The sequence below is a fragment of the Microtus pennsylvanicus genome, chromosome 4 (genome assembly GCF_037038515.1).
Source record: "Microtus pennsylvanicus isolate mMicPen1 chromosome 4, mMicPen1.hap1, whole genome shotgun sequence".
NCBI lineage: Eukaryota > Metazoa > Chordata > Mammalia > Rodentia > Cricetidae > Microtus > Microtus pennsylvanicus.
In genome coordinates, this window is record NC_134582.1 from 121,147,882 (window position 1) to 121,174,263 (window position 26,382).

The following is a 26,382-nucleotide window of genomic DNA, read 5'->3' on the forward strand; positions in this document are numbered from 1 at the left end:
TGGTCAGGATATGCAAGCCTACTTCAGATACTTCTTTTGTAATATGAGGTTACCTGGAGAGTGGCGCCTTCAAGATACTTGGTTTAGGGTAACTTTACTGCCTAAACCACAGAACGCTAATGACTTGATATCAAATTGTTAAAGGAATTAACTGCTCAAGCTGTCCATTGTATCATGTTAAAGACGTCTTTTGTTGCCTTCATCTCCCTTTTAGATTGGGGTATAAAAGTATATGGAAAATTAAACATGGACAATTTCAGTATTCACTAGAATGCCTCCCTGGTACTATTCTATGGTTTCTGTTTTATTAATTTTCATGTGTCTTCATATTATTTATTCATATATCTAAATCCCCATGCTGCTACCCTGGAAAGCGATATTTTTGTCAAGGCTGGTCCCCAACACATGTCCCTACAATCACATACTTCATAAACACACAAAAAATAAAGTATTTGAAAAGATGATGTGTATCAAATCCAAGTTTATTTTTAAAACTAAGAAGGTTGAACACAGAACAAGTATTTAGGAGTTTTCAGTTGTCAGTTAATTTGATTTTCAGCCTCTCAATCAGTACTCAGTGGGGCCAGTACTATACCCTTTATTTGAAGAAAGACATTAGGTTTAGCCCTCAACTCTGGCTCTTGGGAGGAAAGTTTTCTTTATCTATATGATAAACCCATCAATTACCCATATATCTCAGATAGGATTGTCCAATTCTCATCACCTTAATTCCATGCACCCGATTGCTAATCTTTCAAAGCTGGTTGTCTACAGCATTCTCCGTCAACATTCAAATTATAGTTTCCTTGAGCTCAGATGAGTAAGAGGGAAACAAATTATGCAAATGAAAGACAATAGTGGTGCTTTACTTGCACCTCATAGAGACAAATATCATCGTTTAGAGTATCACAAAAACACCGTACCCATCTCTCTTGATCTGGTTGATTATAGGCTGACACACAACATTGACCAGAGGTGATGTCCAGTCAGCATCAATGGCACCTCCCACATTGCTACCATCAAGGAGATGTCACAACAAAGGCTTATATATTAATATTCATCTGAGTATGGATAATCAGGGTGGGCAGATGTACTGTAATGAGAAAGAAAATGTATAGAACAAGTTTAGACTGTAGAGAGAATGACTCTCCTTCTGACTGCGATCACAATAAAGGGTTTGTATTTGCTTGCTACAATCTTACTGTCATAAAAAGCCTGCATAGCAATTGTTTGTTGATCAAAACTAAATTATTTCACTCTAGTTCTCCTTCCTGAAAGGTAAAAGCACTTTGATATTCACTTTGATATTCAAATGTACAAACATATTCTTTTCCATCACCTACATCATCAGTTTACCAAAGCATTATCTCATCCTCATTCCAGATTTCAATGCAAACAGAATCTGATAATGATTTGTGTACAACATTTTTATAGATATTTATCTAAATATATATGTATGTTTATATATACACATATATGTATAAGTGTACACGTAAGTATGTATATAAAGTTTAGTGCTGGTAATCCAAAATTCATTATTCAATAAGCTTTAACTCACTAACTATCATATATAACACACTATAGTTAATTAGAAATGAAAATGACAAAATTATGAGATATACTTCCATGTCCAAGAAACTCATTACATACTTTGTAGGTCTCTACACTTGAAAAACAAGACAAAATATAAAATGATAAAAATAATTTATTTACAATAACTAATTTGATGTTTTTGGGATCCTTCTAAATAAGCTACAATAAAATCCACAATGTCTATCCACTATATAGTTGTCAAATATAATGGCTTATATGTTGATATAAAGTCAGCAATATTGGCTGACCTTCCGACTGTGGAATACTAAGTACAGAAGCCCATATGTAGCAATACAAGCTAACCCTGATTACATGCACCCTGTTAATGAACCAGACAGATCTCTGTGAAGAATTTGGGACCAAAATCCCCAAAACTCCTGTCTCACACTGACCCCATTACCCAGTATTAAGACTACGCTAAAATACCACATTAAATTCAACATCAAAAAACAAATTGAGCAATGCTTTTTCCAGTACTTACATTTTAGCAGTAGAATATCGGTAATTTTTGTTCAGGCTATCGATAATTGCCATGTCCTCTTCCGGCAACTGGAACTCAAAAACCTGTCACATAAGTAGACAGATTTTAGAATGACCATATCTTTGACTACCTGAAAAACACAAGCTAATCAGACTAAAAGTTTTGGGGATAAGAGCTTCCAAAGGACTTTTAAGAGAATAGCAACAAAAAGAATACAAGTTATTAAGCAAATGAATCTCAGCCTTTTGCTAAGATCAAATAAAACTATTAATGAATACCAAATGAAAGATGAATGCAAGTATATTACTATGTACAATATATTTAAATTTCACTTTACTACAGGCAATATCAGATCTCAAAAGAGCCTGGAAAAGAAACCAAGTTGACAAATGAAAAGATTACAGGATCAATCGTATGCAAGACCTGGAGGAACCTAATGATCATGTTTTATTTAATTTTTTATTTTTTTAAATTTTATTTATTTATTTATATTTATTTGAGATAGGCTTTCTCTGTAGCTTTGGACCCTGCCCTTGAATTCACTCTGTAGACCAGGCTGGCCTCACTTTGAACTCACAGAGATCTGCCTGCCTCTGCTTCCTGAGTGCTGGGATTACAAGAATGTGCCACCAACACCTAACGTGATCACTTTAAAACATATGAGTTAGTAACAATTAGCATGGATAGAATAGACAATCAATGAAGGATTAGAATGTAAACAAATGAACCTTTCTTATATAATCAGAAATTTCCCAAATACAAATGATAATTTGTTTAAGGGATCCAAAAGCTGGCTCAAAAAGGATGTCACTATTGAAATTTGCAGCACTTAAAGCATAAAAATTATTTTCAGTTATTACTAAACCATCAACATGAGAGGTCCTTTCAATATGCATTCTTTATAAATAGAGGAAGAAAGAAACAGAAACAAAAGTATCCATAATGTATTAGTTGATGAATCTAGGTAATAGGTATCGATTTATTATTTTTAACTAACTTCTATAAATTGGAGCATTATCAAAGCAAAATGAACATTATCAAAATTGAGCTAAATTATTAAATTCAAACTGACAGAATATTTACAAATGCTTTAATGGACAGAGTAAAAATTTACTTAATAATATTAAATAAGATCTAAAATTCAGAAATGTATCCTAAATCATATTTAGAAGCTTGCAATGTAAAAAAATAGATCATGTTTCAATGCATGAGGCAGCATTGGGAAAATGTGATGTCAAGTTTTATCTGACCAGATGTAGTCAATAAGCGTAAACACATTTAAGTAAAAAGCATAAAAATCATAATAAAGCAAGCATGGTGGTACAGCTCAGTGTTATAGAAATTGCCTAACATGTGTGGGCTCTAGATTCAATCTCTAAGACTAAAATTGGAAGTAATAAATCAAACACCAACTTTCTAATACAATGATCACAAAAGAGAAAAGCAAACACAACAGTTAAAAGAAAGTGGGTCAATTTTATGGCTAGAAGTGTAAGTGACATTTTACAAAAACTACATATTTTTTACATCCTTCCCTATTTTACATAGCACTCAAAAACTTGCTTTGAAATAAAGACCAGTTGGGAAAAAAATTATCACTTGTATAGAATGTAAAAAAATTCATTTTGCTACACATATGGGAAAGAATAATATTCATTGACCACAAAGTAAAGTCATGAATGGTGTGAGCACAGTAAGGGAGAGATTCTAGCATATAAATATATATCATAAAACTAATGAAAACGTGCATGAACTATGAGGAAGATACTTCAACAAACAATTCTGAATCTGAAAAGCAAACATTGAGAATACATAAATGTGGTGAATGGACTGTAAAGTGCCCCTTCCCCCGACCCTTCTAGTTTCTGAGGACACACACTTTCATAATATGAACTTGGAAGTTTTTTTTTCCAGTATGGGATCATGTCTCTCTCCCATCCCTTGAGGTTTGCCGGGCCTGTAACTTATAATGACCCACAGAGTGTGAAAACATTGATAATGTGGCAGTGTTAAGCTTAGAAATGAAAGTTTTTGAGTATCCGGTCCTAGCTGAATATGGAGCGCACCTGTAATCCTAGCTCCTGTAATCCTAGGCTAACAGCAGAGGACAGTGAGTCTGAGGTTAGCCTAGATTGCAGAGAGACTGCCTGAAAAAAGACATGACAAGAAGAACAATAGCATTAATTTCTTTGTTGTAAACTTGTACCTTGCAACTGGTTTACTAGACAACTACTACAGGTAACAGTACTGTCCTACATGAAAATAAAGATAATCCACAGAGTGAATCAATATATGAAGACTATTCTTTATGAGCATCAAGGACATATAAAGTAAATTTTTAATGAAGGTTGAAAATCACACAGTCTGATAACCTCACTCCAGAAAATGAATGAAAGGTGTGCGTGTATACAAGACTACAGAGCACATTGTTATCTTAAAGAGGAAACAAAGTCAGTTTTAATCCTCTACAGCCATGAACCCAGAGTGCTATTATAGAGAAGAAAATGCTCATGCATACACTTGAAACACATATGCCTACGAAATGCCAGGCACAGTCGCCTGACACCAGGATACTGGAAGCTTGCAAACAAGCCTTCAAGGGAGAAACACCACACAGGAGCCCCGATGCCCATAGTCTTTTCTTCACCTTCATATTCTCTTTGATCCGCTTCTCATTGAAACTCTTGGCAATAACCACAATCCCACGCTGCAGTAGATAACGGAGGGAAATTAGGGCTGGAGTTTTTTTGTGCTTCTCAGCCATAGCACCAAGAATTGGATCTTCCAAAAGATATGGCGCATTCTCATCTACCCTGAAAAGAAAGGAATGTTAACTACTTGAGGTTAAGATTTGATGTGTTAGGAGTCTTACAAAACACATGGATTTGCTCACTCTGGACCTAGGACTATTAAAATATGACTCCAAAATCAGTAATACTAGCATCATCTGGAACATGTTCAGAATTGTATGTTGATGTTACCTAGATATGGAAATAACCAGGCTACCTTAAAGATAGACAAATATATTTTATTTATTATAAGGGGAAAGCTTATATGCCACAGGAATGGAAGATCCAGGCTTTCCTGGACCACGGGGGAAGCTACACAGAGAGTGCACGTTGGTGGTGTTTAGGTTTTCTCTGGGTACCAGACAGCCATGGCTAAACTAAGTTCCGCATCTTAAAGATTAACAAGGTTAACAAGGCTTTCCTCATCAACTGTAGATTGTCCTCCCCATCCTGTTGAGTTAATTCCAGAAAACTTGGGATTTCAAGACTGAAACTATTTTATATGTGCTTTTTAGGTATGATTTAGTTACAATTCTCATTACCAGTTCTTATATCGTTGGGTTCCTAGAGCACCATAGGCGACCAGAACAATGTCTTTTGACTTGCAGTAGTCCAAGAGCTTGCTCTGGTTGAGATATGGATGGCATTCTACCTGTAGATGAACAAGACAGAAAGATTTCAAATTATAGAAAACCTCAAATATCCATGAAAAAGAAGTGCTTATAAGTAAAAGAAATGGAAAAGTCTACAATGAGTAAAATATGAGTAGAAAATCTCAACTTCAAGTAATGATCCTCTTTTAAAAACTAAAAACATCCCTGAGGTGAACTGACTGGACCACTGAATGCAGATACAATGAGAAAATATGAAGTACAGATAGGGCACAGAGAATAAGCTCATCAAGCCTTGGATTTGAATTACACCATAAAGAAAGAATTTGGCTGAAAACACATGAAAGCAGGTATGAAGGACAAAAGAGTAAATTTGTAGGGATTCTGCTGGTGACATTTGGGTATATTTGGGCATCAAAACAATCAGGGGTTGGCAAGGGGATGAAAGAGCTTGCCATGCATGCCTGGTGACCTAAGTTCTATTACAGAACCCACATAAAGCTGGAAGGAGAAAGCCAACTCCACAAGGTTGTCCTCTGACCTCCACACAGACACCATTGCATTCATGCCTGCCTACACACACAGCCACACATGGACATACACATGGACACACATAGAGAGATACAGAGACAGACAGACAATATTCATATACATACACACAAAAAAGAATTTAATTGTGTTTTAAAAATCCCCAGAGTGCCGAACGGTGCTGGTGCATGCCTTATAACCCCAAAATTTGGGAGGCAGAAGCAGGTAGATCTCTGTGAGTTTGAGGCCAATCTGCTTGGCCCATTAGCTCTAGCTTCTTATTGGTTAACTTTTACATATTAGTTTAACCCATTTCTATTAATCTGTGTAAGCCTCGTGGCAGTGGCTTCCCAGCAAAGTTTCATCATGTCTGACTCTGGCAACAGTGAGTTCCAGGACAGCCAGGGCTACACAAAGAAACTCTATCCCAAAAAAACAAACACACACACACACACACACAAAAAAAAAAAAACCCTCCAAGGGAAGATCGTACAAATTGTTTATACAATGTCACATGGTCATCTTTGAAAACATGCATACAAATAACATTACAAAAAATCAGCAAGATGTACTTTATGTGTTCAGGAATGTATGTGTAAACATATATAATAATTACATAGTAACAAATACATACACACAGATAGACAACACAGATATCTGTCTCTAATGTGCTGCTATCAAAGTAGAAATTCCCTCAGGTCATTGATAACTAAGGAAAAATAAGGCTTACTCCATTACTTAGGGATATCTGTGGTTCATTTTCACTTCTTAATCAAAATTTTATTTTTTATAGAGATTTATTTATTTATTTAAGATTTCTGCCTCCTCCCCATCACCGCCTGCCATTTCCCACCCTCTCCCCCAATCAAGTCCCCCTCCTTCGTCAGCCCAAAGAGCAATCAGGGTTCCCTGCCCTGTGGGAAGTCCATGGACCACCCACTTCCATCCAGGTCTAGTAAGGTGAGCATCCAAACTGCCTAGGCTCCCACAAATCCAGTACATGCAGTAGGATCAAAAACCCATTGCCATTGTTCTTGAGTTCTCAGTAGTCCTCATTGTCTGCTATGTTCAGCGAGTCCCGTTTTATCCCATGATTTTTCAGACCCAGGCCAGCTGGCCTTGGTGAGTTCCCGATAGAACATCCCCATTGTCTCAGTGTGTGGGTGCACCCCTCGTGGTCCTGAGTTCCTTGCTCTGCTCTCTCTCCTTCTGCTCCTGATTTGGACCTTGAGATTTCAGTCCGGTGCTCCAATGTGGGTCTCTGTCTCTGTCTCCTTTCATCACCTGATGAAGGTTAATATTCAGGAGGATGCCTATATGTTTTTATTTGGGTTCACCTTCTCTAGGATCACTAATTATAGGCTCAATGTCCTTTATTTATAGCTAGAAACCAAATATGAGTGAGTACATTCCATGTTCCTCTTTTTGGGTCTGGCTTACCTCACTCAGGATAGTGTTTTCTATTTTCGTCCATTTGCATGCAAAATTCAAGAAGTCAATGTCCTTTACTGCTGAGTAGTACTATAATATGTATATATTCCATACTTTCAGAATCCAGTGAAGAAAAAACCAAACAAGTATCTTAAAATAAAAAATTAACCTCGGAAACACCCCAGTAAAACAGATAATTCAGGCAAAAATATACTAAGAGATGTATGAAATAGATTTAAATTATGGGAAAACCTGTGTTAAAACATGACTTCCCCATAGACATTTATCACCTGACAGGAGAGTAATAATTGAAGCAAAAGAAAACATCTTTTTAAAAAAAAACTTCTCTGAATAACAAGAAAAGATGAGAGACCACATTATTAAAATTATAGAAGATAGAGAGGAAGATACAACAGACACAATGAAATCCAGAGGATTGTTACAGCATAATTTGAGAATTTACATCCTAAAAAGCTGGAAAATCCAAAAGCAAGCAAATCCCTAGACACATATGTCTTACCAAAGTAAGTGAAAATATGTAAACAATTGACAAAATCGATAATAGCAATCCAACTAATGTAAACGAGTAGAAACCCAGGCCCAGAAGGATTCAGTACTGAATTCGACCACACCTTTAAAGAGAAATGTTCAGGTTAGCATTTGTGAACTTGACACAAGCTAGAGTTATCTAGAAATAGGAGTATCAGTTGAGAAAATGCCTCTATTGGTTGCCTGTAGGCAAATTTGTATGCCATTTTCCTGATGAATGATTGATGTCACGAGAAGACACCACCACGGGGCAGGTGGTACTGAAGTGTATAGGAAAGCAGGATGAGCAAGCCACGGGAGCAAGTCAGTAAGCAGTCTTCCTTACGGTCTCGGCCTCAGTTCCTGACTCCAGGTTTCTGCTTGCAAGAACCTGTCCTGTCTTCCCTCAGTGAAGGACTATAAGTTGCAAAATGAAATAAACACATTACTCTCCAAGTTTCTTTTGGTCATGGTCTTTTATCAGAGCAATAGAAAGCAACCAAGACAAGGTACTGACACCAATGCTCCTCAAACTGTTGTGTAAACTAGAAAGAGAAGGAACACTATAAAACTTTCCCTACAAAGTCAGAATTAAGCTCATGTAGAGTAAGTCAGGTCCCCTAGAAATGGACTTATGAGCTGCCATTTGGGTGCTGGGAAATGAACCTCTTTCAGAGGAGCCATCGCTCTTAATGACCAAGCCATTGCTCTAGCCCCTCCCTGGCTTTCATTCTTGCAGCTCTTAGTCATTTTTCTGTATTACCCAGTGCGACCCTCCTTGAATACTTTTACATTTCCATATTCTTGCGTGCACAGAAGCACTGTGGCTCCCAGGCTTTTCCACAAACAACCAAGCAGAAATACAATCAGCATTCTCTGTTCCACGAAGTTCAGGTAAATAAGAGAAGAGGATTGTGGCTAGTAATAAAAAAAAAAAAAAGAATGAAGAGCAGAAGAAAAAATACCGTAGATGCTCACCTGGTTGCACACAGGCTTGTACTTGAGCCCTGGCTTGTTCAGGATCATCTCCAGCAGCCTGCGGTTAAAGTTGGACACCCCAATGGACTTGGCCAACCCTGCATCCTTACACTTCTCCATGGCCTGGGTCAGAGGAAATTTGATAAAAAATAATTTATGAAAGTGGCTGGAGATGGTTATAAATACAAAGAAAGGAAAATAAAACATATGCACTAATTATTAAAAAGAGAGAAACCAGCTTAAAATACAGGCAGAAGATAAAGACAGAATGAATGCCTTGGGTCACCAAAGAAATCATATATTGAAACGTATTTCTCCCAATACTTTTCCAATAGTCTCCAATATATTCCAATTATGTTGTCCTACCTGCAACTGCAAAATAACCCTAGAAAAGATCATGTGTTTCATGATCTAAAGATCCATATCTGACTCTCACATGTGATGAGACCTGACTCCCTCTCTTAACTTCCCCTGTGCTCTGTATTCCAAGTACTTACCTCCCAAGTGTCACGGAGATCCACTGTGTCAAATAATAATTCCCCATTTTCAACTGTTGGATTAAGATTGTTGTCTGGCTAGAATATAAACAGTCATTGTCACCATTTCACCAGTGTCATGACTTCCACATTGCAATGTTCCCTGGTACACAGAAGGCTACTCCATAAGTTAGGCAGACCAGCATGCCACAATTTACATCAGCAAAAGGCTTTGCATATGAAGTTACGAATTTCTTTTATTCTCTCACATCTATTATATGTGTTAATTCACAAAATTTCCCAGGTCTCTACAGTTATACTATTTGTCTTGCATTATTGTTTAATACCAGTGTGATATCCCCTGAAGGAACATCTATCGTTGAAAAAGTCACTAGTTTCAAAGGTCATGATCCCTAGTAAATAAGAAATTGTAGTCTTAACATGGTTACAGAATCAGTGTTCTCATCAGTGTTACTTTGCCTGAGCATTTCAAAGGTCAGAGGTTAGACACAGCAGCTAAACACTTGTCCACCAAGGGACTGGGATACAACTTAGCTGGTAGATATATAGAGTGTTCAATATAGTATTCTCAAGACCTTAGTTAGGTTCAGTCACCAGCTCTACATTTAAAATATGGTGGTACATGACTGTAATTTCAGGTCTTAAGAAATGAAGGTAGAAGGATGAAAATTTCAAGGTCATCCTTCACTACTTGATGGGCTACATGGAACCTTGTCTCAAAAATAAGCAAGTAAATAAATGAATAAATTCTGGGTCTGTAGACTTTTTTCAGTTATAAGAAGTATGAACTAAGGAAAAAAAACATGGAACTAGGGAAGTAGCTAGGACACTGTGATCAGAATATCTCTTTAGATTAATTTTCTCTATATTCAACTATAACTAAGTCAAAATAAAAACCACTATCAGTAGTAACAACTATCATCTGTAGATTGCTGAACACACAGAAATTCCTCACAGGGAGGGCTTCCATTTGCAGCCCTGTTAATGACAGACAAAAGTATAGACAAATCCTTGGTCTGACTAGGAAGTGTGACCCATTAATTCTTGGGGATGTGGATCTTTGCAAAACACTAAATGTGGTTACTGAGGAATCTGTTTTCCATGTCTTAAGATCAAACATTCTAATGAGAAAATATATTTTTTAACCTCAAGCAATGTCTCTCAATATATTGTGACTTATGTCTGCCATCATCTTCTGTATAATTGTAAGCTTTTTTAAAAATCATTCTTAGTCCAGCATGTCATTGGCCATTCAAAGGGGATTGAGTAACAGGGGAGACATCAGTAGTCAAATGTCATTTTCGTTGACTAAACAATATCACGATGGGTAAAATTTCCATTATTGCTAGGCATGGACTAAGATTTGTTTCATTAAGGATTATTTTGCAAATATTAAAACATATTTGAAAAGTACTCTCCATGTTCCAGGCACTATATAATTCATGTAATCTACTTTTTTCTCTATGAGTTATATGGTATTACTCTTATTTGCATTTACAGATAATAAAATAAAGTCATAGATTTTAAGGAACTACTCAATGAGAACCAAATAATTAAAAAAAAAAACGTTCCAAAGCATTCGGCATGCACCAGACCTGTTGATACACACCTGTCATCCCGGCACTCAGGTGATTGAGGAAAGGTAATCAAAGCCTTCAAAGGAGGCCAACAGATCAACACAGCTAGGACCCGTTCAAAAATAGGGATATATGATCTCCTAAGACACTGCACTTTATTCACTAAAATAATCTTGCTGCTTGCCATTGCCTAGGTTTGTGTAGTTTTCAGATGTCAAAAGGCAAATAATTAAAAAAAGAGAGAGAGAGAGATCAGTGGTCTTGAAGACACATATCTACAATACTAGCATATGGAGGCCAAAGGATGTGGACTCAGTGTTAGCCTTGGTAACACAGCAGGTTCAAAGCCAGTCCCTTTCTTTTTTAAAAAAAATCAAAGCTAAAGAGATTAACATAAAAATATTAAATGTAAAAGAACCACAGTTTGAAGTGAGGATAGATCCAAGCATATTTATTTTCATGATGAATTTTTCACTGGAAGGTGCAGATAAGGCATTCAATATAAACAACCATGATCAAACCATATTTACTACCAATGGGAAAAGATAGAACAAAGGAAAACCCTATAAACAGAGACTTTCTAAAGACTTTTCCAAATCCATCAATCTAGTGTGATTTGGGTTCCAAATTTTTCCGCATTTAATTTTTTATCAGTTTATCTAAATAAATCAGCAGCAAAATTAAAGTTCATGCTGAGCACTGGAGTGAAATAGGTATGAAGATGTTGACTGCTTACCTTCATTGGCACTGGGAAATGAATAAGATAGAGGTCAACATAGTCCAGCTGAAGCTTTTTCAGTGACTTTTCCAAACAAACCCGGACCAGTTCTGGCCTATGGCACGTGGAGGGGAGCTGCAATTATTAGAGTGAGAGCTGTGATACATGAACACACTGCCCAAATTTGTGGACTTCTTTTACCCAAAATTGAGTCTTTTTCAACTGGTCAGAAACTGGTGACCGCAGAGCAAAAATACTCTGTCTAGACTTAAGTTTTCCATTGTCTAATATGTTAATGTCAAGTCTGATACATACCTGATGTGTATTAATCAATCAATAGGAAAATTAATACTTGAGTAACATTGGATATAATAATAATAACAATCATTCTCTGAGTTATATTTCACAAGAGTTTACAAAGGAGGTTTCTCTCTTATCCTTTCACTCATTCAGCCAATGGGAAAGAGTTAATATTCCTATCATTTACATAAGTGAAAGGAAGTATTTTTGATATCTTAACATATATCAGACATAATACAAGACTCTATCAATGTTTCATGAGATACTTAGGACACAATTTTTTTTAAATATTTATTTATTTATTATGTATACAACATTCTGCCTCGATGTATGCCCGCACGCCAGAGGAGGGTACCAGATCTCAGTACAGATGGTTGTGAGCCACCATGTGGTTGCTGGGAATTGAACTCAGGACCTCTGGAATAGCAGCCAGTGCTCTTAACCTCTGAGCCATCGCTCCAGCCCCCAGGACGCAAATTTTTATTCTTCTCTATCACCAATGAAAGTGAAAATGGATGTTAAGAAACTTAAGTAATATTTGTCACCCAAGAGATAAAATATGAGATTGTTCTAAAATGCCAGTCTTATCATAGTTATGTCCATGTTAAATCACACTGTTTTTAGGTGAGAATCAAAATAACAAAATTTTACCCTAAGGTTACAAATTCAAACACAGTGGTGAGCAGAGATCCATTAGCTGCCTCTGTTTTCAACACCAGTTTAGCATATGTAATTAAACAGTAGACTAATATGCCTAATTCAACTACTGGTCAAATCATACTAGCATTTCATTCATTTGCACACCAGCATACCATATGTGTACAATACCTTTGAAGTGTAGAATATATCTTCTCTCTTCACAGTACCATCAGCAATCTTGTCACGGATGGCCAGCCCTACTTCTTCCTCATTTTGGTACATATAAGCTGCATCGATATGGCGAAATCCAGCATCTATACCCATCTTGGTGGCCTCTGTAACCATACTCTTAGGAACCTAGAAAAGCAACCATAGGGAATATCTTGAGATCTGTGTGATTGAATTAATTCTGAAACAGCTAGTTACTTTACAAAACCACAGGTTTCTGCTGTGTTAAGTGAGTCTTGGGGGTGTTGCATCTTCTCAGGTTTGCCCAGCCCTTATCATCTCACATAATGAGACTTCGGCATCTGAGCCAAGTCTTCAGACTGAGACATTCATTAATCACTGCCATCCAAGGTCTTCAGGGACTTTTCCAGGGTCAGTGATCTGCTGGGAGGATTCCCAGGACTCAGTATACAGCTGTAACAGTGCTTGTTATTTATAGAATAAGGTTATAAAGTAAAACAACCCCAAGACAATGTGCACAGCAAGAGGAACAGTATTGAACATTTCCCCTGGAGAAGTCACACAAACACACAAACTCCCCTCACGTTGCACTTCTAGTATACATGTATTCATTGTTCTCAGGAAATCTATTGAGAGCCTCAATTCCTAATTATTCAGCTGAGGATTTATATAGACATCCCCTGTCAGTACACTCTAAAATGTACTCTCCCAAGCAAAGCAGACCTTCAAAAATTCTGCTTTTTATGCAAACAGTTAAAAATATGGCTGTTCTTCTCTTTTGTGAAATGGTAATAATTAATATTGCCAGCTGTCAACAGTATCTAGTTTTAAAATAAACACTGTAACACATAGCAGGATCCTGTCTTAATTCATTCTCCAACCACTCTTTCTGCATGACTGAAGTAAATTCTAGCATTAAAATGTATTAGGCCAGGATATAGATTTAATCATAAGAATTACTTTTAAGATATATAAACGGAACTATTTAAGTAACTTTGCTTGATGCTCAGAGGAGACTTGAATTTGGGCCTTTGCTGGGGCTGTTGATATTTGAGGGTCTCTTTAAAATGGAATAAATGAACTTGTGTTACTATGTAGAGATAATCTTTTTGGAGCCAGGCACAGAATGTTACAGTTTTAATCTTAATTGTCCCCTGATGGATCAAGTGATTGAAACAGAAGGACTTTAACCTCACTAGGAGGTTAGTCCTCAGTTAATTTATGATTTGATTATATCATTGGGAAATCGTAGAAATGAGGAAAGATGGTTCATTGGTGGTATAATGAAGAGGTTGGCTAAAATTAGACATGTCATGGGGTTGAAGTATTTTGATCAATGTATATCACATGCACCCATCAAATTAGTGCAAAGGACATTTCTCTCTTCTTCATATTACATTTAAGATCTTTGAGTTACTCTCCTCCACATATTAATAAAATAAAAGTAGACCTGGTGGCACAGGTTGAGGCAGGAGATTCCTGAGTTCAAGGACTGAGTAAGCAACACAATGAGATCTTATCTCAAAATGTAGGTCTTTTTGTTAAGCCTGGTGATGTTTTATATAACTTCTTTCCATGATAGAATATTTACATAGCATTCTCCAGGGCTTAGGTACAATCCCCTTTACTGAAATATATATCACCATAAAATATAGTCAACATTCTATTGATATGCCACAATTTAATCCTTATCTGTGTTTTTGTACCTATGTCCAACCTAATAATCACTATTCTACATTTCAGTCAAAAATGAGCTTTCATAAAAGTGGCGTTTTATTTGGTTTCTGTGATTCATTTATTTTTAAAATGTCCTCTAATTTATGCAGTTTATAAAAATGATAAGAATTAATTTTTCTTTGTGGATTCTCAATACTTGTGTGTGTGTGGTGTGTGCGTGCATGCGTGCGTGCATGCGTGCGTGCATGCAACATCTTAATAATTCATTGTTTGATAAGCACCTAAGTTAAACTCATATTTGTTACTAATGGGACTGCATCTATCACTCCAATATACTGACTTTATTTCCTTTGTACAGGTGAAGGAGGTTATGGGTAGATCATATAAAAATTTTAATTTTAGGAATTTATATATTGTCTTCTTTAGTGTTTGTACAAATTTACATTCCCATTAGGATGCTTGAGAGTTCTGCTCTTTCAGCATTCCATCAGTGTTTGTTTTCTGATGCCCATTTTTAACAGACAATCTAAGGTGAACCATTATCTCATTGTAATCTTAAATTTCAAAACATGCTACCGAGCCATAATAAGCAAAGCAACATTGTTTTATCCTGAAACAATGACATCAAAAAAGAAAGCACAGAGCAAGCCTTCAAATCATTAATGTAGGTAACATCTTTTATACATGTCCTCAATGTAAAGAACATAGAAACAAAAATACATAAATAAAATCATCTATACTTAAGAAACATTTTTTACTTTTTGAGGATAAAATTAAAGTGTATGATTTGTTAATTTTTAACTGTGAGATTATAATATAGCTTCTACATTTATCCCTGCCTTTTCCTCCCTACAAACCCTCACATGTATCCCTCCCTGCTCTCTTTTGTATTGATGCTTCTTTCTTCATTGTCATTACATGAATATATTTATATACATGAATTCTTAAATATAACATGCTCAGTCTGTATAATGTTAATCATACATATATTTTTCAGGGCTGACCACTGGGTTTTGGATGACCAATCACTGTCTTCTACAATGGAGAAAACTATTTGTCTACTCTCAGTATTCCTTACTAGCATGTAGATCTTTGTATAAGGTTTGTTTGCAGCAAGGGAATAACAGAATGAAGAAATTTACTACAGATAAGAAGGAAATCATTGCCAAATGTTTTTCTATGAATGTTCACTTTGGTGGCTTGATTTGAATTTTTTTTTTAAAGAACCAAAAAAAAAAAAACCGGGTGTGTTGTGTTGGCATTTACAGAGGTAATTAGATGAAGAGGACTCTGACCAGATCATTAGATTAATCTCTTCATTTTATTTCTGTGTTGGGGAGTGGCAGAAAGTAGGGGTGTGATTCAATTGGAGAAAGTAGGAGCCTGGGACTGCATGCTTGGAATGCATGCTGGCCCTAGCTCCTTCCTTCGCTTCTCTTCCCCCAAGAATAGAAAGAGAAGCAGCTGCCTCCACATACCCCACAAGCACCACCACCACCTTGATGTTCTGCTCAGGCAAAGCTGGCCAAGCAACAGCAAATTGGAGCTTGGGACCATAAGCTAAATCCAAAAAAGAAAGAAAAACCACCCACCAATCTCTTCTTTGGGTTCTATGAGGTATTCTGACCACAGTAATGCAAAAAATAATGTATTATCTGGAAAATTATTACTATTCGGGGTACATAAGAAACTCAGAAAACTTTGTAACAGAATTCATTAAATAGAGAGGATGTGATCTAAATATACATTTCTCAACAAATTCTGAAAATATATGAGATACAAGACACTTAGTATCATATACAAGCCTTTACCCAGACTTTATGCAGTGAGGGTTGTTTTTGAGTTTTATTTATTGCACCCAGTAGAAAACAGGCTTGTTTCAGTCTTGAAACTGAACGCGAAGAGAGCTAAGAATTACAGTCCTTATCCTCATGGTCAAACTCTCAGCTCCCACTAGACCTGTCTGCTTCCTTCTGAACTCCAAAACCACCATCCTTACCTCTTCTGGGGCATAGGTTCCAAAACCAAGAACAGGAATGTGGTGGCCATCATTTAGCTCTGCACAGAGTTTGGGATTCATTCTGGAATGCTCCACTTCTGTTTTCCTTGCTGTTACTGGGTGCTGAGTAACAGGAAGATACACTGCAACTGTAGGGTGTAAGTTTAATCATTACTCATTTCCTGTCCAACCTTTAGACAGCAGGGTGTGGGGAGGAAGGTAACACAGCTCACATGCCTCTGAAAACTGGTACCAGCTCAATGATTTCATAAGAAAAAGAATCTGAGTACAGTACTATATACTGATACATTATTTAGTCTTTATAAAATTTTCTCATTATAGTCTCCCACAAATTGTCTTCAAACAGAAAATTAATTGAACAATTACTGGCCATTTGTTACATTGAAAACCTCTCTACACCTATTCCCGTGTTTGAACTCGTGTTTTTCTGGCCGTGATGAAGCCCCTTCTTGGTTATACACTATAAAAAGAGTAAGCTATCACACACCACACACACAGTCACATTTAGAGAATTAAAGAAATGGGAGGTGGGTATATGGCTCCGTCACTAGGATCACTTGCTGTACAAGATGAGGACCCCAGCTCAGATTCCAGCTCCTACATAAAAGTCTGGGTGTGGCTGTGTGCCTATATTCCTAGAGCTGCCAGGTAGGGACACACGAGGCTCACTGGGATGCTGGCCAGAAGGTCTGGTTCCAGCTCCAACAAGAAACTCTGTCTCAAACAATTAAGGCAGAGAGTAAGAGAACAGTACACTCACAATTCTCCTCTGGTCCACACATGTTCATACACTACACATGCATATACTACTGCATATGAATAAACCTAAACACACTAAGCACATACACAGAACACACATATACGTTCAAGTAATGTACATATAACACATCTACACACATGTGCACACACCATCACACATGTATACAAGCACACATCAAAAACATACATACATAGACAAAACACATATACTCAAATACACATAAATCACATTTGTTCACAAATGTATACAATCACTTTCAGTTACTGAGACACACACATAACACCAAGTCCCACAAACACACTCAAACACACATGGTAGCATACTGGCATGCTCACACTCACACACTTATAATCACAAACATTCATTCATATAAACACACACTTTACAATGCATAGTTAGAGAATAATAGCCACACACTGAAATACAAATACAATCACAAATACACACACTTCACAACTAAAACACAGAGAGTACACATACCGACATATGGGGAATGCATTACTACACACTGATTCACCTTCTCACACACTCACATTCACTTACTCACTAAATCTCTCTCTCTCTCTCTCTCTCTCTCTCTCACACACACACACACACACACACACACACACACACACACTAAAAGCACACTACACACATACCAGGCTGGTACGACAAGCACCCTTGCACACTCAGCCATCTTGTCAGTCCAAATGTTAGCTACATATTCGCGTCTCTCCATCTACATTTCTGCTAGGGAGAAGCTGATATCACCTTTCACTGTTAGTGCAGAAACTCAAGCTTCCCTAGGAGGTTAGTTCATACTTAAAATGTACTTCAGGTGTGTTTACTGCTTGTGACTAATTCACAAGGAAAACCTAAACACCACAATGAAGGAACTTCTTGCTTCATCCATCAAGGTCTATGTTCAACAAGAGCTATAATCACTGGGTCCTATTTCTTCTTCTCATTCTTTCATTTTCTTTAGATTCAGATTGTCAGTCAAATGAAAGGTCATCATATCCCACTCACTCTCTCTACAGATTTACTGTGGTGGGGAGTCACCTGCCATTGTTGCCTATTGTCCTGCATTCATAGCACCTATATAGGACCAGTGTGCACAAGAGTAAATTGCTTTGCATACAGGGATTGTTTTAAATAAATCCAAAGCCCCTTCTGCTCTGTAGTAAATCTAGATATTTCCAGGCCTTAAGACCTTGCCAAGCAGGTCTGACAACTCTTCTATAGGAATGAGGTCAGAGAAAGTAGGAGCTATTAATTATTTGAAATACAGGATTGTTGTATTACTTGAGACTCAAGTAATCAGTCTTTCATCTGCTCTCCTTCCTTTCTTTTTCTGCTTTCCTATCTCGTCCTTTGTCCCTTCCTTCGGTCCTTTTTTTTTCTCCTCTCCTGTAAGACTCAAAATTCCTTAAGTCTCTTAAGATGAGCATCTGTTGTTCAACCAATTGTACAAAGACAGAACTGAATCCTTGACAACTCCGCCAAGCCTCACAGACAAAGAAGAAAAACAAACCATCTCTTGACACATAGGAAGCCACAGGGTTTTTTGTTTTCCAACATGTTCTAATCTGTACTGCATGCATGACCTCACTCAATTCTGCCCTACCCTGATTACATGCTCATGATTTGGCTGGATTCTTCTACACCCAAATCTTGCTTACTTGTGAAGAAATGATAACAAAAGGACAAAAGACTTGTAAGGTTAGCCCAAGTAGTCTGAGGTCAGACGACTGCCAACTTCATCATAATGCCCATGCTTGACTTGTAAAGCAGTGACCCTGAACAATAATATTTTTCCTTTTCTTCCCTTCATTTCTTTTCACTTACTGTTGCTTCTCCAGTGGACCTTTTGTGCCTGCTTTTCCAATTCTTTGGCCAAGAATAATTTTCCTCATAGCTGAAGCGCACTCTCAGATACTTACTGGTTCTGTGACTCCTTCAAGAGGAAGAAGGCACCATATGTGGGATCAAACTTGGTAGCCATTCCATGGATAGTCATTACAGAAAATGCTACATATAAAGAGACAACTGATTAGAACTTTGAGCCCGAGCACTATTCAACATATTCTATATCTGTCCCATCAGAACTGACTCCAGAGGTATTGAAGGTCAGCTCTCTTGTGTTCAGCCTTTCCTTCCATGTATCTGGGTCCCCTAAAGGCAAAAGTGGGTCTGGGGTGAGTCTAGGTTAGTGCTGTCCTCACATGTGCAAAGCCCTGTGTTTGATCTCTACCACTAGAGAAGCAGAAATATACTAATTCATGCCTATAATCCTAGCATGCATGAAACACAAGATTAAGGTAAACCTTGGCTACTTAGAAAATATAGAAGACACTCTAGGCAACATGAGATGTTAGATAGAAAAAAAAGTTTAGATAGAATAATAAAGACAGAAGTGGGCAAGTTTATTCTGGTTTCTTCCTCTTCTCTTCCCTTTAGCACAGAATTCTTTCCTTATCACAACCCAGAGTACTTTACAAAGTTCTTTGTTCTGAGCTCAGCCCTTAATCTGTGTACACAGCTAGAAACAGCATGGCATTTGAGGTGACAGTGCCTGATAGCCACAGGCACAAACTAACTTCATAACAAAGTTTTCTAAATTGGAGTCAAGCACAGAGTGTACCCTGTGTCCAATTCCAGACTTCCTTGAGGAGTCTTCAGATTGGCTATGCACACAACACCCTCCCCCTAATCCATGAGCCCTTCCCTATACCAGTTCCAGCCTGCACTTGAGACAAACCCACAAAACAGCTTATAGTAGCCAAATATTTCTTTTTTGTCCCTGATTCTGCACATGAGCCCAGAAGTCCAAGCCTTTTGTTCTCATAATGGTCACAGAAGTTGGTGCTGATCTGGGCAGGTTACCACCTACATTGACACTTTCAATGATGCATGCAGATGTCAAAGTCTCAGAGTTCATTCTACAAATATACACAAATACCCGTCAGTTGAAACATATTTAGAAGTAAATAGGTAATAAGTGTCATAGCTGTGTTGACTGTGGCCACTTTGTTATTTAATATTTTAAAAGTTACTTTTAAGGACATTGAATAGTTTATGATTTGGAGTTCTTTTTTTTTTTTTTTTTTTTTTTGGTTTTTCGAGACAGGGTTTCTCTGTAGCTTTGGTGCCTGTCCGGAACTAGCTCTTGTAGACCAGGCTGGCCTCGAACTCCCAGAGATCCACCTGCCTCTGCCTCCCGAGTGCTGGAATTAAAGGCGTGCGCCACCACCACCTGGCTTCTGTTTCTTAATTCTTTATTTCAATCATATGTTTGTTATACAGCCCAGAGTAGCCTCAAACTCACTACAGAGCTCAGGCTGACCCCAGACTCACCCTCATTTACTGCTTAGCCTCCTGAGTGCTAAAATGCCTAACACTCACTCTTTTCAAGACAGGATTTATTTATTTCATCATAAGAAATTGAACTGCATCCTTCCAAGCACACTATCCACTCACCTTCTGTGACCTTTATCCTAGATTTATTTCATTCTCAATCTTTCATTGTGAACAAGTTTAGGCAGGGACTAACATGAGTTTTTGGTCGGGGGCTGGCCTTGCTGGTTTTGCTTCTCTGTCTTAAGAACTGACACAAAGAAAAGCAAAAAAAGCACTATCTCCCAGGGACGATATAAGTTTTACTTCAGAAGTTGTAGTTCAAACTCATGTTTTCTCTTTCTCTTTAGCATGGTAGAAATGAGAAATTTTACAAACTAACAGATTGTGTGATGGCCGCTCTTGTCAACTTGACCATATGTGGAATAAACTACAATACAGAAATGGAAGGCACAACTCTGAGAGATTTTCTGCTTGGTTTTAAGTGGGTGACTCCATTTCTTTTTTTTTTTTTAATTTTTATTGAAAAAAAATTCTGCCTCCTCCCAGCATCCCATTTCCCTTCCCCTCCTCCCGCCCCTCTCCCCCTCCCCCCACTCCTCTCCCCCTTCCTCTCCAGTCCGAAGAGCAGTTAGGGTTCCCTGCCCTGTGGAAAGTCCAAGGTCCTCCCCCCTCCATCCAGGTCTAGGAAGGTGAACATCCAAACTGGCTAGGCTCCCACAAAGCCAGAACATGAAGTAGGAACAAAATCCCATGCCATTGTCCTTGGTGACTCCATTTCTAGTCCAGACTTCGATCTTGAGGTAAAAAAACATTTCTTCAAAATGGTTCACACATTCTGGGCTTTTCATTCACAGCTAGCTGTTGTTGGATTAGCTAGACTGTAGCCTGTAAGCCTGTAAGTAATTCCAATAAACTCTCTCTCTCTCTCTCTCTCTCTCTCTCTCTCTCTCTCTCTCTCTCTCTCTCTCTCTAGAGAATCCTGACTTATAGACTGTTAACTATTATTTATAGTCAATTCTTTGTGTCTTGAAGAGTATTCTAATGTTGAAACACATCTATCTGAAATCTTGTAGAATACCTAAAGTGTGTGCAGGTTCCCTGAGAGGCCAGAAGAGGTTGTCAGATCCCTTGGAGCTGGACTTATAAATGCATGTTAGATGCTCTTTGTTACCCCAGCAGACGCCATCCACCAGACTCCTTCCTAGAACTTTGTAGCAAAACAATAGCTATAGCCTTGCTTTTCCCATCCAGATCTCCTGTATATCCCATACAATGGGTGTTTCTTTGTGTTATTTCTTGGCTTATGATTGTCAAGATACCTTTCCCTTCACCCTTCAGAACTGTAACACATTAGCGAAACATTTCCCCTCTGCGCCGCAACACCTCCATTGGGGAAATCTTCCTCCTAAGAGCTGCAACACATCTAATGGGGAAGTCTTTCCTTCCTCAGAGTTGTGACACTAATTCTGAACCTGAATTCTGAACCCGATAGAAGGGAAATGGGTAATAGCTTTGAATGCACTGTCACAGGAGACAACTTTCTGAAGGGAATACTAGTAGCACAGGCACTAAGATCAACAATTAATAAAAAGGACCTCATGAAACTGAGAAGCTTCTGCATGCCAAACGACACCATTACTTTGACAAAGCAGCAATTTTGAGATTGGGAAAAGATTTTTTTTTTACCAACTCCACATCCAGTAGAGGACTAATATCCAAAACATGTAAAGAAAATTAGACATCCAAAACCCCCAAATAATTAAATTAAAAACAGGGTACAGATCTAAACAGAGAATTCTCAGTAGAAAAAATGCAAATGGTTGTTAAACAGTTAAGGTTGTTAAACAGTTCAACATCCTCAGCCATCAGAGAAATAAAAGTAAATCAAAGCTACTGGGAGATAGCAATAACACAAGTGACAGTTCATGCTGGCGAGGATATAGATAAAGGGAAATACTTCTCCATTGCTGGAGGGAGTGCAAACTTGTACAGTTGCTATGGAAGTCAATATGCAGGTTTTTCCAAAAATTAAAAGTCACTCCACTACAAGACCCAGCATATACCCCAAGGACACTATATCCTACTGCAAAGACACTTGCTCAATTATGTTCATTGTGATTTTATTCATAATAGCTGAAACTGGAAACAATCTGGATGTCCCTGGATAAAGAATGAATTTTAAAATGTGTTACATTTACACAGTGGAGTATTACTCAGTTGTTAATAAAAAGACATCATGAAATTTGTAGGCAAATGAATTTAACTAGAAAAAAAAATCATCCTGAGTGTGGTAAGTCAGACCCAGAAAGACAAATATTGTATGTATTCACTTGTAAATGATTACTAGCAGTTAAATAAATAATAACCCCAGCTACAATCTGAAGACCCAGAGAGGTTAGGTACAGAGGAGGGCTCTAGGGGGGAACACATGGATCTCCCTGGGAAGGGGAAATAGGATAAAATTTTCTGGTGGACTGGGGGCCAATGGGAATAAGAACAGGAGTGATTGGGTGTACAGAGGAGATGGGTTGGAGGAAGCATATGTGAGGAGAGAAAGGCGGATGTTTTTCTCTGCATATGTATGTTAGAATCATTCAGTCATACTAATGAACATATCCAGCACTTCACCGTTCCTGTTTTCCTCAAAAGAAGAACAAAAACTCTGATTCTGGGCCCACTTAGGAATTTAAGAGAGAGAAGAAAGAGGTAGTTGTGGAGGTGGGATCTAGCGTTAGGGTGAGATCTTTGGTAGTGAACTCTAAGATGAAATTACATCATTGGTCCACAGCTGTTCTTTAGCTTCTTATCTGGTGATGGAATCTCTGCATATGGTTCTCCCATGCTGAGCCATCAGGCGTGTGGTCCTAATCAGAACTGTGTCCTGTCACCATCGTGTCCTTCAGCCTCCCCAAACTAAAATAAGTAAAAATAGAGAAACTCTTTTACACCGTTCTACAGAATGTATATTTAGTACAATTGTTAACCAAAATATAAGAAGGTTCCTATGGTCTCTTATGAAATAAATTAAGATAAGTAACAATTCAAAGAGTAGCCGGCCATTTCTGCACAGTCATAGTCACAGGAAGAATACAGAAGAACTTTTAGGGGAGGTAGGAATATTGTGCGCCTTGGTTGCGTTGCATTACATGTAATATGGGATACTAATTTATTAAAACAAACAAAAACCCACGAAAGCAAACGAAGGCAGGATAGTACCGCCGCAGGTATCATCGAGTCAGAACGTGAAGTTCTAGATTCTGAAACTCGGATAATTGCACAGTTGCAGAAGTCCTGGTAAGAATGGCATTTGTGTGTTTGGAAGAGGTGCACGCAGTGCATGTTGGGATATGTAGTCCGATCGTTGGGCGCAGTTTGGGGCTGGCGAGAAACTCCTCCCTGGGTCTAAGAGTGAGCGGTTGCTTTCAGACCCAAAAGACCCAGTATGGAGTCTTAGTGATGATGTCCTGCGCTGCCCACTGTGACTTAGCTACTTAGCTCCCATATGTCCTTGTCACCGGCCGCCTCTCCTAGATCAGACTTTCTCCGCAACTCTCAAAGATCCCGATGGGACTGATCGACTCGCAGAACCCAAACTGTATCAAAAGTGTCAAATTCCTAACAGAGAGCTCTCCCTAAGTGAGTGACCGAGTTAAACCCTACCCAGTTGCGAGCTACCTAGAAAGCTGACTGCAGCTTTCTTGAGCAGATTATGATCCCCCGCCCCGTGCTCCCTCCCCACCCCCGCCGTGCCACTTTCTCCGTTAAGAGGGTGACATTTAGGAAACCTACCACTGTTTGTCCTCAGTGGAACTTGCGGCGCCAGAAGGGGCTAGGGAGAATCTAGATGAGGCTAAGCTGCTGGGAATTTGACATCAGAATCCCCTTGGTCGCCCCTTGATTGCATGACTGGGCTATATGTGCGCCCCCTCGTGGCGCTACCGGAGCAACCAGCAGCAAGGGTAAAGTTGCTGGGCCTACAGTACCTATGAAAGTCTGAAACTGAACTCTATGATCCGGCTACAAAATTCACATATTCTAAATATTAATCTTCTTAGAGCATCAGCAATAGTTATCGAAATATTTCCCAAAAAATCCTATTTTAATTTTTACAGGATATACTTTTATGAACAAATACTTCCACCGTGTGTGTGTGTGTGTGTGTGTGTGTGTGTGTGTGTGTGTTATTTTGGTTTGATTCCTATGAAATCGGTTCCTATGAAACTCAGCTGGCGAGTTATGAAGTCCAGCTTAGCACCAAATTTTATAGTTCATCCTGTCTATGCCGCCTGACTATCGGGATTTCAGTGTGTGTCACACCCAGCTTATTTATGCTTTGTTTTGGGTTTTGTGTGTATTGAGATAGTCTCTCCTGTAAGTCAAAGGCTGCCCTTGAACATGCCATGTAGCTGAGGATGACTTTTAACTCCTGATCTTCCATTCTCTGCCTTCCAAGTGCTAGAAATACGGGTGAGTGACACCAAGCCTGGACTGCTGTTATTGTAATGAGATTCTTCTTGACTGTTCTCCAAACTTCATGAGTATCATGACCTTTTCTATATAGGAAACGCAAAAATATCTTTATTACCTTTGAAAAATTAATATTAGAGTATTTTTCTGCTGAGTAGATGTTTAATTATGCTATAACGTTAATTAATATGTGAAACAGTTATCTATATATACACCCATGTTTACCTAAATTGTTCTAATATAATAAAAACTCGGGAGGCAGAAATTCAGATAAAGATCTGTCTGATATCAAGGCACATCAGAGAGTCAATTGGCTGACCCTCTCTTCGTTTTCTTTTTTTTCCATCTACGAGCTCCAGAAATTCCCAATTCTCTTTCCCCGTCCCTCGCTATCAGGCCTCCTAATTTCTCCAATGACTCTATTGCTCATCCCAGTCAGCCAATTGCAGACTCTGTCCTTTAATTCAAGGTGGCTTTATTGGCAGTGTGGAATGACCGAGAGAATAATTCTTCTGCAAAATACATGTGCCATTTTCAATTGGAAATCAAATATTCATAGTCACAGTAGAATGTATCTGGTGTGGTGGGTTACCCTCCAGAGAAGACCATTCAGATAATCTATAGCCATTTGAAAGTCTCTGTTCAAGCCACTCAGGTACTCTAGACCCAAGTATAATGCAAAGCATTTAGAGTAAGGGAATTTTAAAGACAAAAACTATATCCTATTCTTTTGCTTGGCAGCTTCAGGGGGAGGCTTGCACAAGCAGACAGTTTAACAGAAGCCAAGATAAGTTAGCCATGGCATTAACTTTGGCTGCCTAGAATGGATCTGGATAATTTTCCACAGGACTTCCCATTAAGATCGAAATCTAGTTTAACCTAAAATGGTCTCAGCAAGAACTCAAAATGGAGAAACCTCTGCTCTATTTCCATGGCACACTGCTATCTCTAGTTTTGAATGACATATTTAATTTTCGTTGTACAGATGTCTACATGTATGTGGGTGTGTGGAAGGCAGAGCACGGCCTTGGTTGTTATTTTAAGATACCATTCGTTTTTCTGTTTTTCGTTTTGTTTTGTTTTGTTTTCCTTGACATGACCTCTCACCAGTCTGGAACCTGCCAAGTGGGCTAGGAGAGCATGGATACACCTGTCTTTGCCTCCCCAACACTAAATTTACAAGTGTGTGTGCTACCATAGCTGTCTTTTTAAGTGTGGGTTTTGGGGTCAAACTCAGGTCTTCATGCTTTCAAGGAC

The 26,382-nt window shown here is 38.2% G+C and overlaps 1 protein-coding gene across 1 annotated transcript; it reads right to left on the minus strand.

Annotated features, from left to right (window-relative positions):
* Positions 1-468: 468 nt before the first annotated feature.
* Positions 469-24,579, minus strand: LOC142848375 (prostaglandin-E(2) 9-reductase-like). Its single transcript, XM_075970300.1, has 11 exons — positions 24,448-24,579; positions 19,242-19,329; positions 16,536-16,684; positions 12,860-13,027; positions 11,750-11,866; positions 9,437-9,514; positions 8,940-9,062; positions 5,406-5,515; positions 4,722-4,887; positions 2,075-2,157; positions 469-1,093 (listed from the first exon to the last, which is right to left on the minus strand). The coding sequence occupies exons 3-11, from the start codon at positions 16,614-16,616 to the stop codon at positions 1,051-1,053; spliced, it is 969 nt and encodes a 322-aa protein (XP_075826415.1). The 5' UTR covers positions 16,617-16,684; positions 19,242-19,329; positions 24,448-24,579; the 3' UTR covers positions 469-1,050.
* Between the last annotated feature and the right edge of the window lie 1,803 nt (positions 24,580-26,382).